This window comes from Besnoitia besnoiti, chromosome IX (assembly GCF_002563875.1).
Source record: "Besnoitia besnoiti strain Bb-Ger1 chromosome IX, whole genome shotgun sequence".
Lineage (NCBI taxonomy): Eukaryota > Apicomplexa > Conoidasida > Eucoccidiorida > Sarcocystidae > Besnoitia > Besnoitia besnoiti.
The window spans coordinates 282107-297717 of NC_042364.1; the positions used below are offsets into that span (position 1 = coordinate 282107).

At 56.9% G+C, this 15611-nt stretch overlaps 2 protein-coding genes across 2 annotated transcripts; one reads left to right on the forward strand and one right to left on the reverse strand.

Moving 5' to 3' along the window:
- Nucleotides 1-968: 968 nt before the first annotated feature.
- BESB_012070 (putative myosin heavy chain) lies at nucleotides 969-4969 on the reverse strand (the record flags this gene model as incomplete). Its single annotated transcript, XM_029359937.1, has 6 exons — nucleotides 969-1055; nucleotides 1411-1502; nucleotides 1682-1866; nucleotides 2373-2614; nucleotides 3324-3406; nucleotides 3712-4969. 6 exons carry the CDS (start codon nucleotides 4967-4969, stop codon nucleotides 969-971), a joined length of 1947 nt encoding a protein of 648 aa, XP_029216604.1.
- Nucleotides 4970-6864: 1895 nt separating this feature from the next.
- BESB_012080 (uncharacterized protein) lies at nucleotides 6865-14979 on the forward strand (the record flags this gene model as incomplete). Its single annotated transcript, XM_029359938.1, has 11 exons — nucleotides 6865-8445; nucleotides 8709-9043; nucleotides 9788-10039; nucleotides 10353-10438; nucleotides 10871-10918; nucleotides 11375-11495; nucleotides 12019-12692; nucleotides 13255-13374; nucleotides 13887-13962; nucleotides 14414-14478; nucleotides 14828-14979. The coding sequence occupies 11 exons, from the start codon at nucleotides 6865-6867 to the stop codon at nucleotides 14977-14979; spliced, it is 3510 nt and encodes a 1169-aa protein (XP_029216605.1).
- Between the last annotated feature and the right edge of the window lie 632 nt (nucleotides 14980-15611).

Genomic DNA, 15611 nt, shown 5'->3' on the forward strand with positions numbered 1-15611 from the left:
CTCATTTCGAGCAGCACCAATTAGGAGAAGATGTGTGCGGGTAAATTGAGAAGCCCCTTCTGGCGTTGGCATCTGTTGTCGTCCGTAGCTGTTGACGAAAGATTCTGAGACTTGTCAATAACTGCCGAGTTTGAGCAATGAGGAAGTCAACTGGAAACGCCGGAATTCCCTTAGCGCATGCCTAGTTCCCCGAAAACCGAGTTTCGTGGAGTCAGGGCGGCGTGACGTTCGAGTTTGTCTTCCAACGGTGTGGTGTTCGCATATTGCATTTTATCGGTAGTCTGGTTTCATGCCAACATTGTGAGAACACTACGAAGTACGCGCTAGTATGACCGCGGTGGCATCGTACTAGGGGGGAAGACAGGCAGCTGCGCCCCGACAGACTGATACCTGCTGTTCGCGGTTTCGCTGCGAAGATGTAGCCAGGTATCGCCACGAAGACGTGACGAAAGGACAAACAAGGAAAGCCTCTGGTAACCCGTCTCTCACAGATCCGCAACCAGCGTGTAGATTTTCACATGTGCAACCCGTTAAGAACGCACGCGGCGTTACATAAACACTCATCTGGATTACCCATAGTTAATAGAGGCACATGTAACACCGGCACATCCGTTGGGTCGGAAACTATGGTGAAAGCTGCTTTGCCTGACGAGGAACTCATCAATATCACCATCGAGAGGGGACAGGCCGCGCTCCCACCGTGGCGAGTCGGTGTGTCAAGCCTTTTGGAATTTTCCGTTAAAACGAGACTGGCTCGAGAGAGTTCGTGAAAGCCGGCTGCTAGCTAACCAGAATCTCCATCAGCCCGCGCGACTAGTGGAAACGGCGCCCGCTTTGAATGCCGCCCTGTCCTGCTCTCCAAGAAAACGTTTTCAGGCCGCCTTACTGGCAAACACTACCGCGGGTGTATGTACAGCGCACGATACGCGCGCTCCGCAAGGTTCCCTTCGCTTTGTTTCCGCATATTGCTACGCTGCAGGAGATTCGTCGAGAGCAGGCGGCATTGCAGCCCGCCCCGCCGTCTGATAAGGGAAGAGGACCGTGTGCAGCTGCGCCTGCGCACAAGGTCATTGCAGTTTACAGAGGTTGCCCCAGTGTGGAAGGAACGATGCGATGAGCGACGCTCTCGCAGCCTGTGCGTGTGCCGCTGTGTCTCCGGCTACTCGTCGCATACAGGTTATCCCAAGTTTGCTCGACGAATTACACCTCACAAATAGATACATAAAACAGGTGTAGATATTTGAACTTTTATAGCTGGGGCAGCCTCGGCGCGTCCTACGACAAAACCATTCTTAGGTGTACACATCGCTGAAGAAATGTGTGGATACTACGTGTGGTGGGCGTTACATTTTGCGTAAGGAGAAACCTCCTATGAGTGTGAGGGGGGGCCAGGAGAGAGGGAGATCTTACCAGAATATCGTCATTGGAGACAATAAGCTCAAGAAGCCGGCGCTTGTCGCTCTTGAGGAAGTCTTGCAGAGTCAAATCACGGGGAAGATCGCCTGAATAGACGAACGTACGGACTTGCGCAGGTAGCGCTGCAAATCTGCACTGGTGTCTAGTCGTCATTTTCCACGAGCTGGACTTACGTCTTTCCTTCCCACCCGGGTGCACACGTTCATAAGTAAGAGTACCTCAACCCGTTCGGACTGCGGCCGTCGCCTCCGTCCGCCGTTCTCACCATTCGGTTGCCAAAGATCTTCGGAGTTGTGTGCTTGCCCTTTCGTCGACTTCGGCTTGGAGGAACTGATCGTACGCGTTTTCCTCGCTTGAATTTCCTTCTTGACCTCCTCGCAGCATTTGAGGAAGAAGTCCTCTGCTTCGTTTCTGTCTGACACTGCATTACTCTGCTCGAGACGCAGCTGCCTGAGCAAGAAAAATGCGGAGGAAATTCAGCAAAATTATCGTTTGCCAACATGTCGGAGACGTGAGTTGCAGCAGCCGCGTCGTCAAACGAGTCTCAAGAGTAACGTATACGTGTGACTTTGTCGTTTTCACATAGCTCATTCGAGTTTGAACAGACGCAGGAGCAACTGATGTTCGCTTGTACTAGATGCGAGCCAGTCAGGACTGGAGAGACTCCCACAAAACAGCGCGCGTATGTCGGTATATATATATATATATATATATATATATATATATATATATATATATATATATATATATATGTCACGAGCCGTGCATACTGCCACTGCGTGCTCTGTATCTGTATGTACGGACTACGCATTTGTACATGTATTTGTATGCATGCATAATTTTCAAGGGAAATCCTCATGGGTGTCTCTGTGTTAAAGTCTGCCTGCTACTGTTTGGGCTCCCTCTTGCCGTTCTGTTGCCTCTCCCAGTGCCCTTCCGCGCTCTCGACGGCGCACTTGACGATTCGTTTCTCTTTTTGGAGACTGGTTCGCAGTTTTGCGTTTTGAGACCGGAGAAATTCCGTCGCTCTGTCGCAGCAGGAGCTTCTACCGAAGGCAGAAGCTTCGCTGGCTGTGACAAACGGCAGATGCTCTGAATCGCCCTTCGAGGCGAACGCTGGAAGACTGGTCGGCACAGCGCTAGGGGAGGACAGCGAAAAGACTTGCTGGCGGTTGCGTGAGCTCAGAGGCGAGCTGTGCTGCTGGAAAAGACAGGGGAAATTTGACGAAGCGAAGCGAAGAGCAGAAGTTAATCTACGAACAAGTCATTACAATTCACTTAATGTGCTATTCATCCACTCATTCGGTGAGGCTCGTGGAAACGTATACCCTAGACCGTGGAAACGGAAGCCTGGAACTCTGGACCGCCTTTCCACGGGTACACTCATGCACGCTAACCACCGAATGCTCCAAGGAAATTTATCCTTGTGTTATTCCTTGCTGAGGAACCAATGACGAGCCCTACAGATGGAGGGAACTGGCTGCGGTCGGGTGAGCCGTTTTCTTCACCGTGCAGAGGCAACATTTTTCACCTAAAAATGTACGCTTGCCAGCACGAAGGAACTCTTCATGTAGCCGCAGTACACACTGCGAGCAAAGCCATTTCTTCCACTAGACAACGTATCATCAAGCGGAAAGGCAGGCTTCTGGCCATGCCTCTGTATCTCTTGCTGCGCCAGTCCTGCACCGTGCCATAAGAATTTTACCTATATATATACATATAAATATGTACGCCTACAGATTCATGTGGACTATGAATTGCTGATTGATGGTTTTGATACGGTAGCTCGGCTCGACTCTTTGTGGTGTGAAGCCTCTTCCTCCCACCTCCGTGTCGCGCGATTGCGTCCCCGTAGATATTTTCGTAGAAATATCTCCACAGTTCCACGCTTTTTTGCTTCAACCTACTTCAGCAGATGCGTCTCTGCTCGGAGGCTCCCTTCCTGCTGGATTCCCAACGTCGGTGGGAGCCTGGCCCTCGCTTTCACATTCTGTAAAGGCCCGTAACAAAGACTCTGAAGTATAGAAGCGCTTTTACCAAGGTTACAAGACACTCACTAACCACAGCGTTTATGAGCAGAGCGGAGACGGTGGAGAACATGTGCGTTCGCGTTGCTACGTGCTAAAAGAACCGCTCGCTTCTTCACAATCGTGTCAACTCAGACGGTCTCACCCCGCAGAGCAAATGCTCCGATCGTGCAAACAGAGAGCTCGGAGATTTCTTTTCAGGGCTTCACTTGACCCAGACATTTGATCCCAACCCCGCACCCGTATCGCGTGTTCCGTTCGAATTTACCGTCGACCCGCGCCTGGAGTGCGCGAGTTTGGCGCTTGCAGGATCGGACCTGCTTCTCAAGAAAAGCACAGTCTTCCGAGAGAGCCTCTGCTCTGTCTCGCCATTTGTTGAGGTCTTTCTGGTACTGTCTACAGAGGCCGTCGAGGCGGAGTGCCTCGGACATGAACCAGTTGAGTTCCTTTTCAAGGGTTCGGATTTTGACGTCGCGCAACAGTTTTGTTTGCTCCTCATCGGCCTTCTGTTTGAAGTAGTCCATTTGCTTTTGAATGGTGTACATGTGTGTCCGGTACGCCAAGAGAAAATCCCGTTCGTGGTCGCCGAGTAACTTGTCGACTTTCTGGTCCAGAGTATCCAGCATCTCGTGAATGCGTTCCACGCCTTCACGGATTTGCGGACCGTTCTTGAGCGTTTCAAACAGCGCACGACGGGAATCGGGTCTCCCGCTTGTGTGATCGTCGACGCGCAAGTCCCTTTTTTCCGTTAGAAATGCCCGACGGTTCAGCTCGAAGTCCTCTACGCCGCATACGAGATCGCTTCCCGGCAAACCCTCGTCGGCCTTCTCCGGCAGCAGGACGCCCTCAGAGGAACCAAAAAGTCTCAAGCGTTGCTGAGACCGACAAAGCTTGTCCTCCCCTCCCGGCAGTGCGCCGTCCTTCGTGTTGCTGTTGCCGTCCAGCAAGTGCGAAGACGATGCTGGTCCTGACTCGGGCTGTTCACCGCACAGCGTACTTGCGCCGCCGTTGCCATGGCTGATCCCCGCCGCCCCATCCTCCCTCTCCTGCGCCGCAGTGCGCGTTTTTACGTCTTCTGTCTGCGGCGGGCATGCCGTCGCACAGGAGCCATCAGGTCCTTCTTTGGCGGACGACTCGCGGCTGACCAACGCCGCGGTTCCGGGATTGGCCCCTTCGGCAGATAACCCCGTGTGGTCCTCAACGGGGGGATTTGCAGAAGCGTTTGCATCCGCGGATTTACTGCCATCAGCTAGACGACCCGAGGAGGAGCTGGTGCGTGATGTGTGCTGCTCGTGAGGTTCGCCACCACGCCCGGGAAAATCTCCATCGGAGGCGAAAGCATGGTAATCATTTCCAGAGTATGTATGATTTACTGTGTCACTCCCCCGCCGGTCAGGACCGGCGCATAGTCCGGAGGACACGTCCTCATTGATGTCGACAGAGGGACTGCTCTCGGCCGCTTCATTCGAGCACCTTTCCTCATCCTCCATATCGTCTAGTATCTCCACGTCAGGTTTGTCACTCATTTTTCAGTTACGTCATGAGTATAAGCGAACAGTTGTCTACGAGGCCGCGGAGAATGTGCCGCAGAGTTTCAGAAGTACTATAGAGCACTGTCGTACTTTTTGTTGTATGTGACTGTCTGCTTCCGAAATGACTTGCAAAAAAGAAGCATGCGATGACAGCATGTGTCAAGCTGTATGATAAGATCTCAACAAGAGGCAGCTCGTGTTCCCCCCCTTCAGCCGGACCTGAAGGCGGTCTGCTGCATTACAGAGACCAATGAAGCCTCTCCTGCTTTTTTTTTCCACTTTCTACCCCTCCTGGTGGGTATCCTCGCTTGCTTTCTCGTGAAAACAGGGTACGATACCTTCTCGTGCACACGGGGGATAACTCCAGATGGCGCGCTTTTCAAACGCGCCTACGAAGAACTTCAGTGGGCGCGAGGGCGTACTGACAGCGTGAAACTGGAAAATTTTCCCTCGTTCCGCACGTTTTGCGGAGCCCGGCACGCCTTATCAAACGGGGCAGACCCTCGCTCGGACGCCGGGATTTTAGGGTGAGAGATGGAAATGTGCTGTTTAGCCTCTCTCCCCGGCTTCCTCACTTTTCCGGAAGGACCGGGTCACATTTAGAGCAAACTGTGAAGCGGCCAGGGACGCTCTGTTGCTCTCTTCCGTGCTTGGGCTTCGTGCGAAACTACAAGCGCCCACCGTTCCCCTTCACCACCGCGGACAAGCAGCGGAAAAATCGACAGGCTGGCCTCATTGACAGCGATCGCAGGCATCGACGAATCCAATGCGCAGTCCGGGAGGGCTTTCCGACACACACATGTTCCCAGGTGCAGAAGAGAAGCAAATCCAGATTTTAGAAATAGACACAGTTCAAAAAGTCGGCCATGCATGGCGGAAAAAGAGCGAAAAAGGCATTGGCTTGGCTGCATCTCTGGGGCTTGCGCGCTTCCCACCGGGGCTGTCTCCTCCCCTCCCGTCTTTATTTTCTCCTGTAAACGGACCGAATCCGCGAAAGTAGGCTGTAAACTTGCACGCGCTTCCGTATCCTCTGTTTTGCCAACCGCCCCGTTGTCTAGGCAGGCGAGAATATTCTCGGTGCACGGCAGCGGTCAGCTGACCCCCCATGCTGTCTCCAATCCGCGTGCGAGCCGAACGCGAGTTTAGGCTTTAGGTCACGCCCAAGAAAAGCTTGCAGGACAGAAGCGCTGAATTGTCAAACGCACACAAGCTTCGAAAACAACTTTCGCGCGGACCTGGCTCCGTAACTCCGAAGTTGTTTACACATGCAAACCCACAGGGACTTGGCGCGACAGCTCACGAGACAATACAGCGAGGTATCTTGTCTTGGGCTCTCTGTTCTGTGCGTGTGCCAAACGCCGCGCGTTTGCCCGTTCTTTCATCGAATTTCGCTCTTGTATTGGGCTCGCGGAAAGAAAGCATCTCGCTCGAGAGTCTACTTCCGTGCCCAGTCCTTCGCGAGCCTCGATCGTGCTGCTTACAGGATTCGAGACACACCCGACTCTTAGAAACGTCATATCGTTCAATAGTAACGGCTTTTTCCTGTTTCCTGCCATGCGCAGCGGGTTTTCCACCTGAGCAGTCGGCTGGGTCAGAGGGCGGGCGCGATGCACCGAAAAGAACGTGCGACCTTTTTTGACTACTTTCCAGCGGTGTCTTCCTGGCCGAAAGCGAGCGAAACCCGGTTTTCTCTGGCGCTGTTGACAGCTGCCGCGTGAATATTTTCTCATTCTGACCCCTCACTCGGAGCCCCATGAAGGCTCCAGCAGCCGAGCCTTCGTTTTCTCTCTCCGGAGCTGCTGGATAGACCAGCCAGCCTCCGTCTTTTTCCCGCCTTCGCTGCGGTTTCTCAAGCCAGCATTTTCTCCTTCTCTTGCGCACACTATTCAATGAAGCTGAGCGGCGCGCCCATGCGAGTCTCTTCAGGTGAAAATCTGCTGCGTTCTTCTGAAAACGTGCGGGCGTGGACTGAAGACGAGCCAGCAGAGGATGAATATGGCTCGCCTGGGAGAACGGCCCCCACGCGGTGGGCGCCATCCAGCGAGCTGTCGGATGTACGTACACCACGTCGTTCCTCTGGGGGTGAGAGCGAGTCTCCTGTGAGCCCGCAGTGCGATTTACCCGAGCTCTGGTCTCAGGAAGGCGGCGCCGGGCCCTCCGCGTCGCCTCAAACGCGTTCTTTTGCCACCGAGAACTGCGACTTTGATCCTGGTGGAATACCGCCCAGGAAAAACAGCGGTGGAACTGGAACTCTCTCTCCCACTTCACTGTCGTCTTCGGAGATTCCATCCGCCTCTTCTTCTTCATCCCTCCCTCGCGTTTGGGCTGGTTCGTCCTCCGCCCCTGGCCGTTCTTCTTTGCCTGCGCCGCTTGCTTCGCCTTCTTCTCCCGCGAGTCACCCGCAGCCTCGCCATTCAGAAAAGGAAGAGGAAAGTCCGCCGCCTCACGTCATTTACCCCGAAGCCTCAGCTGGGCTTCGAAGCCTAGAGCTCTCAAGCGAGACGAACAATCTTCTGTCGGCTCGTTGCCCTGCACTCTCCACAGAAGACGAGCTCCCTCCCGCCTCGCACCGACTCGCCTCCTCTTTGTCTTCTCATCCCTCACGCGAGAGGGCCTCGGGTGTAGAGGCAGGAGAAACTAAAAAACTGCAAGGCAGCGCCGTGCCAAACTCGAGCGCACCCAGGGGGCGTTTCCACTGGTCTCCTCACCCTTCTTCTTCCCCCGAAGAAGAATCAGGGCGCCTCGCCGCACCGCATTCCACCCTTGGAGCGAAGGCAGAAGAGAGAGAGTCTCTGCCGGCTCTTCCGCGTGAGCCTGCGCAGGCGAGGGCGCTGCCTCCTCCTCCCCCTTCGCGTGCCGACGCCCCCAAAGCTCGCGCGTCGTTGAGCGGCAGCGTCGCGCCTGGCCGCAGAGGTCCAGCGGGGAGCTCCTCGCATGTGGGTACTTTCGCCTTTCGCCCTGCACCGCCGCGAGCCGCCGAAACTGGAGGCGACGGAGGAGACGCGGAGGTCTGCGTTTTCGGCCAGGAAGGGCCTCCTCGAGGGGTCGTCTGTGCTGGAGAGAACCCAGGTCTCGACGACGAAAGCCCAGCCAGGCGGAGGGCTGGCGAGCGCGCCGCAGTGCGGCAGACCCCAGCGGCTGACGTGAACGAGGGCCCTAGGCGAAGCGAAGAACGCCGAACCGACGCGGAAAAGAATACAGCTGCGGCACCCCCACAGCGGCGGGCCAGGCCCATCCATAGAGAAGCGGCAGGGAGAGAGCCAGAGGGCACTCGCGACCGAGCCGGCGCGCTGGGGGAGCAAGCGGCGCTGGACGCCGCTGCCTCGAGACGACGCCTCAACCCAGAAAGCGAAGACGAGGCGGGGCGGAGAGCTTCAAGGGCCCGCGGCGAAGGCGCCGCGGCGGTGCCCGAGTCGTTAACGGCGCCGACCAACAGACCCCGAGCCCGACGGCCGACGGATCTCCAACAAGTAACTTCCGCCCACTCTGCCCCCTCCCCCTGGTGTCTTCTCTCTCTCACTTGCGTTTACCTCTCGCTTTCTGCAAGCTCCCTGAAACCGCGTGCGCAGTTGGAGACCAACCCCGCGAACCACGGATGGGCGCACGTCGTGGGAGACGCTCCAGAGGGTCGCGCCGCTTCTGGTTCGTTGGCGCGGGGACGCCCTCGTGACGTGGCTGTGTAGACGATGCTTCTGCCTCGTCTCTTGCTTCTGCATGTGTCGCTGCCCGACAGGCGCGCTTCGGCAGCTTGGGCGTCTCGGCAGCCCGCGCCGACGAGGCGCGCCGCGCAGCGCTTCGCCGCGCGGGCACCCGGCCTTCGAGTCTGGCGCTGCAGCAGCCGCAGCGTCCCGAGTCGCCGTTCCATTTCTGCGCGCCCTCGCGCCTAGATGACAGACAGGCCGGCGGGAGCGGGGCGCCAAGCGCGCGCCGGCGATCGCGGGCGGCGCGGCCGTCCTCAGGGCCCAGAAGATACAGTCAGCGCCACGGTCTCGCGGGCCTTCCCCCAGAGTGCAGCGGGGTGCCCAGCGGCCTCAACGACCCCAGGAGCTACTTGAAAAGCATCAAACGGTAGGAAACACGAGACAGGAAGTGAGGCAAGCGCCCCGTTGAAAGGCCCTCGCGTGGCGGCGCGGCTGGCGTGGCGAGCTTCTTTATGCGCATCGTCTCGAATCTGGCTGGCGCCGCCCCCCACACGCCGCACGGGCCTGTCGAGGCCCGATTTTCAGGCTCCGTCTGCATCCAGGGCCCGTTCGTGGATCGCCCTGGGGCCCCATATTGTTTCCTAGACGCCGAATGGTTATAGGTCATATCTCACGGCGGAGGCGCCCCACCCCAGTCTCACTATTTCTGCACTTTATTCTGAAGCATCTCTACGCGCGGCACTTCTCTTGCTGGCTCCTTTTCGCCTTCTTTCTTCTCTCTGTCTTCCCTCGACGACCCCACCCCGCCCCCGCCCCGCCGTGCGCAGTGCTCGGAGGCGCGGAGATTCCGCCGACCGCGGCGTGTGTCTCCCGTCCGGCTGGATGGTGTAAAGGCGGAGCGAGAAAGCGAGGGCTCGCCGCGCCTCCACGCGCCGCTGAAAGCGAGCGGCTGCGGCGCGGGTGCTGCTGCGCTCGCTGGCTGAAGCGCCCCCCAGGCGCGGCGCCTCGGCACAACGCTTGCAGCTCGACGCGGCTTGCGGTTCCTCCGCTGTGTCTCTTTCCGCCTCTCCCTCTTGTCTCGCCGCTGCGCCCAGAAGCGCGCAAGCTTTCCTCGCTGGCCTCTACATGCCCATGCCTTTTGCGCTCTGGCTGTGCCGGCGTGTTTTTGAAGGAAAGCGCGGAGGGAAGTATTTCCAGCGTTCGGCGTGCGTTCGCCTGCGCACCGCGTCTCCGACGCCAAGCTCCTGGTGCCGGCCGCCAAACGCGAAGGCAACCTCGAAGCGGCTACGCAGAGGCTCTACGCGCTCGGAGTCGTGCTCGACAACAAACGGCGCTGGACGCAGGCCATCTCAGCCTACCAGGATCTCCTTGCCTGCGCCCAGACCCTTGGAGACCGCGACCTGCAAGTTCTCGCCCACAATTGGTAGGCCGGGGGTCTGAGGAGGGCCTGAGGAGGGGTCAGATCTAGACCCTATACCCTAAACTCAAGCATTCTAGGCTTACAAGCAGCTTGAATCACCGAGACAAACGTGATAGGCGACTGGGGTCGACTCAGGGAGTGCAGCTTCAGATCCGCGTCTAGAGCCTCTTCTCCCCCCCTTCTCCTTCATGCCGCTCCTTCTCCTTCCGCTCTGCGCACGTCTGGTGACTTCCTATGGCTGCAGCATAGACCCTAACCCTCACGGCCAATGCGTTGGCATCTCTGTTTCGCTGTCTCCGCCTCTCTTACCGCGCAGCCTCGGGATCGACTTCCTCCGGTGCGAGGCGTTTGAAGAGGCGCTGCAGCATCACACGCAGCAGCTCTCTCTCGCGGACGAGGACGGTGAGGGAACGCGAGACGGAGACCTTCGCACCAGACTTGCCGCCGCAGGACCATCCGCGTTGATTGTGCCTCTCGGGGCTCCGCTGCACCCATCGGGCTAGTCTCCGCTTCTCACTGCAGCGAGCTACTCGACTCGCTTCATCGTGCGCGCCTGTGGAAGCTTCCTGACCAGGCTTCGCCGCCGCTGCAGCAAAGCAGTTGGCGCATGCGTCAACTGCTTGACAGCAGAGGGACACGTCGGAGAGAGTCCCTTCACACATCCTGCGCGGCTGACCTCACGAGGAACGAAGAAGAGACGCGGAAGAAAGAGATCGCTGTCTACGAGAAGCGTGCGGGCGTGCGGTTGTGCAGATGAGAAGCCAGGCCCTTACACCGCGCCGCCCCGACCTACGCGTAAATTTCGCTGCCTTTGTTCTCTTCTATTTTTTTCAGGGCAGTACGTTGCGCACATGAACATCGGGCTCGTGTGCAGCAGGCTCGGTGAGTGCGACGACCCCGCGGAGATATTTTCCTTTCCTCAAACCGCCTACTTTGCATGTGCGTAGGGTGCGCGGATACGGCTTGTATGCGCTCTTCTCTCTTCATAGAGGCGGTGAATCGCATTTTTTTAGGCCTGCTCACGCCGGCATCCACGCACACAAGAGGTCTACGCAGATACAGAACAAACAGACGCGGAGGCGCACTTCCGCTGCGCAGCCTCTCCCGCGGCCGTTCTCCGCTTCAGTTCCCTGCGGTCTCAGATGTACCAAACGCCGCGCCGCTCGCTCGCCTTGCCAACGAGGCATGCGTGAAAAGCAAGAGAGAAGCTCTTTCCCGCCGCGGTCTGGTGTCTCCGTATTCGGCGCACTGCCGCGTTCCTCCGTTTCCTATTTCGCTGCTCAGCGCGTTGTCTGGAAGTCTCGTTCTCGCTGGAGTTTCGTCTTCGTTTCTTCTCAGATAAGCCTGAGGACGCGGCGGCGCACTACCGCGCAGCCGCGGAAATCGCCGCGCGGCGCCGAAATCTTGTTCGCCACAGCCTTGCCGTCGGAAACCTCGGCCTGACCGTCTTCCCGACGGGGTAGGCAAAAAGAGAAAAAAAATGCTTCAACTGCCGAGTCGCCGCGTGCAGGCCTCTGCGCGAATTCGCCCGTATGCGAATATATACATCTATATGCACATACATATTTTTACATATACATACATACATATACATATATATACATCTTTAATATGCATCTACGTACATCTACATATACATATATCGTCATGTGAAAGCGTTTAAGTTCACAGCATGTGTATGGGCACCCCTGGGCGCGTATCAGGAGTGAGGCACAGCAGGGCTGGCCTTCTTCCGCGTAACGAGCGAGTAGCGTCATTTGTTCTCCACGAGATCGCCTTGTCGCCTGACGCCGCTTTCCTGAGGACTTCCGCATCTGTTTCATCTTCTCGCTCGCTTGCGCCGATGCGTCGGCCGTGCCGAAGAAGCGAGAAGGAAAGAAGCGCCCTGAATCTGTCGTTCTCTGTTTTTCTCGGATCGCCTCTCGAATCGTTTCCTCTTTTTTTGACGGTCCCGCCTCGCATCTGGGCGTGCTTCCTCGCAGAGACCTGAAGACCTCGCGGCGTTGCATGGAGTATCACTTAGACACGATAGAAGAAATCTTCAGCGCGGCGCCTCTCGCGGCCAAAAGGAACTGGCGCTTCTACACACCGGCTGTCTCAACGCCCTCTGCGTCGTCGCCTCCTCCTCGCCCTCACGCCTCTCTCTCCTCTGCAGGCGCAGATGCCCCATCCGCGATGCCCGCCGCGTCGTCTCCTTCTTCTCTGCCTGGAGTGTCTCCTTCGGCTTCTTCGAGTTTTTATCTGTGTGCCACCGTTTCTGCCGCTGAGGCAGCCGCCTCCGCGTCTTCTCCCTTACCGTCGCGTTGCGCGGCCGCGGCCTCCTCCACGCCTTCTTCCTCTTCGGCGTCTGCTTCTGCTTCACCGCGTTCGGCTTCCTCTGCGTCGCCTCGCGGCTGGTCGCGCGCGGCGAAAGCAGCAGGCGAGACGACCGGCGAAGCGGCTGCGAGACGCGGCGACATCCGCGTCTCCTTCGAGGATTCGCAGGAGAAGAAGAGCGAAAATGAGAAAGCGAAACGGCCGCGAGAAGAGGAGACCCTAAACCCAAAATCCACATCGGCTTCCTCGGCGCATGCGCATCCGTCGCCTTCGCTCCGAGCGAGAGCCAGCGGCGAGGAAGGAGAGACAGTCCACGACCCCGGTACGCCGCGCGATCTCGGTGAGATGCAGAAGAACTCTGTCGCAGAAGAAATCAGCATCACAGGAGAACTCAGTGTTGCAGAAGAAGTCAGCGCTGCGCACGAAGTTGAACGCGCGGGCTCCATCGCCCGGGGACGCGCAGACCTCTCGCTTTGCGTGTGCGGAATGTTATATCTTCCACGACAGTCTGCGCGCATGCAGATAGAGCGAAGTGCAGAAGGTCTGTAGAGAAGAGTGGAAACGTGAAGCAAAAAGAGGGATAGGGTGCGCAGAGTGACGCACGGAACCCAGCCGCAGCCGCTGACAACACGCCTCTGCAGAGCGACGCGCAACTGCAGCGAGGTCTCAATGGCAACGCTTCCTTCCTTCCACGCATCTTGTTGGACTGACGGCGAGCTGAGCTCCTGAACGCCTTCGCTAATTTGCGTGTGTGTGAACCGCTCGACAGTTAGTTTCACACTCTTCAAAAGATTCGATCCGGACGAAACGCTAGGCAGGTGGAGCCTCGAGCTCGACAAAGGGAACTAGTTTCTGCGTTTCCTTCACGGCTCTTCTCTGGTCTTGTGTCTTCCTTCGCGCAGAGCGGCTGGAGGACGCTTCAACGATGTGCGAGGCGATGCAAAAAGTCGACACAAGGCCACCAAACACGAGTTGCAAGCGGAGTAGTCTTCCGCAGAGCCCTTTCGCGGTCTTTGCGACTCGTGAGGAAGGAGACTGTCACAAATTGCCATCGGGGCGAGGCCGAACTTCATCGACTTGAGTCTCCATTTCTCTCTGTCTTCCCCACTGTCGGGAACGTGCCTGCGTTGTTCTCCATTATCCCACCCGTGCACGGAATTGAGTGGAATATCTGTATCTTTGGCACCAATATGTAAAGCTTTTCAGAGAAACGGTTCGAAAAGAGGGGTTGAGAGTGTTTTCCGTGCGTCTTACATATTCACACACCCGTAAATATATATATGTATATTTGTATATAACTTTTCAAATTTATCTAGAAGACTCACACGAATTGAGCAAGTATACTCGCATTCGCTAGCTCGACGCACCTCTGCTTGGAGAACGGCCCTCGCCCTTGAAGGCTGTCTCTTTTACGTCTGTCTCCTCGGCTCTCCGCAGCCGCTTTTTGTCTGGCGCCGCGAGTCTGTTTCTGCTTGACTGACGTGACTGACGTCTGTCGGCACGTTTTTTGCTTTTCTTCTCGCGCTACTTTCAGTGGATTCTCAGCACCATCTGGGCCGTGTGGACGCGGCGACGGGCGACTACGTGCAGGCCGCCGAGCGCCTCTTCGAGTGAGCATTCTCCTTTCGAGAGGCGAGAAAGAAAACGATCTGCCGACTCTCCCGCGGGACTCCGCAGCCAGCCTGTCGCCTCTGCGCCTCACTACACCTGGCGTGTGGCGCGGTCACCACGCTCACGAGTCCAGAAAACAGGACTCCCCCAACAGAGAGTCAGGCGCCTTTACAGAGTGTCAATGCCGATTCACCTCCCGGAATATTGAGATCAAAGCGTGCGCATGCTGCCCTGTCCATAAAGACATACAAATGTACACATATATTGAAGGATGTCTGCTGGTGACAGTGAGTCGCTCTAGAGAGAGAGCCATGTAGAGCCTCCACAGGCACGGTATGGGGAGATAAAAAGACAGGTACTGCGCTGTGCTGCACCAAGAAGAGGAGGCCCAGGCGCGTTTGTATGATGCACCTTACCGGCTCACGTTCCTTGTGTCTGCGGCCTCTGAAGGGCGCGCCTCATGGCGAAGAAGGCTGGCGAAGCAGACGCAGAAGTCGAAGCGAACGTCGCCTACGGTGAGGACCCCGGTCGCGCCTCCACAGAACGGAGATGCTCTTTAGTCAACCAAGCTGAGGCAGTGAAAAAACCCTCTCGCCTGCAGAATATTGCTCACACCCTTAGGCACTAATGCGAACGGCGAACGCCCCGAAAAATTTCCGCCATGGCCTGCGTGGATCCGCTCCCAGTCTGACGACACGTACGCGTATAGGCCTATTGTATATGTATTTATTTATATATATGTACATTCATACATATATTTATATACATATATATAAGTTTGTGGGCCACCATATCGCATTGTTGAGCAGGCTGGATGCATCGGTTTCTATATAGTTGTGCTTGTGCATACATGGTGTGCGTTAGGCGTTGTCCAGGGGAGGCTGCACTTTGAGGACTACAAGAAGAGGATTCTCGAGTCCGCGGCAGACACTCGCGCGGCGCGGAACTGGCAAAACTTATTTTCTTCTTTTTCTGCGGCGCCTCAACTCTCCGCCCGGATTCAAAGCTGTGGATAGTGAGAGGGCATGCAGGCCTGTGCGAATTTGTTCCTTCATCGCGCAACGGCGCCTGAGTCTGAGATGTCTCGATACATATATATATGTATGTATATGTATACGGGAATAGTTGGATCTATGCGACAACCGAACCGCTGTCTACGAGGATCGGTGCGTACATCTGCACGCGGAGTAGCTGTTCCCTTGTCGCCCACAAGACGTCGCGCTGACGCAATGGCGGCTTTGAGGCTGCGGAGGAAAGAGCGTCTCCCTGCCGTCCAAAAACAAAGCTCAGAGAAGAGACGAGCCGTGTGAGCGTGCCTGGGCTCGAAGATCAAAACGAAAGGGAAATCGAGGCGCCTGGCGGCGCATGGAAGGCCCCACATCGTCAGGGGCGACTACCTTCGCGTGAACGCGGGTGGTTTGCGTTCCCTCTGAGGAAGCTGCGGGCTCGAGTGCCCAACGTCTCTCGCGCTGGGGCGTGCGTGACTTTCTGAGAAGGAGCGCCAGTCCGCCTGCGCCACATACAGACGGAATCTCCCCGGTGCATCTGAAACGTATTTCGGCAGTCCAGAGAAGCCTCTCTCCTCATTGGGGGGGAGCTCACAGCCACTAGACCAGCGTTTTGGGGCCTGGCGAGGGCCTTCAAGAGG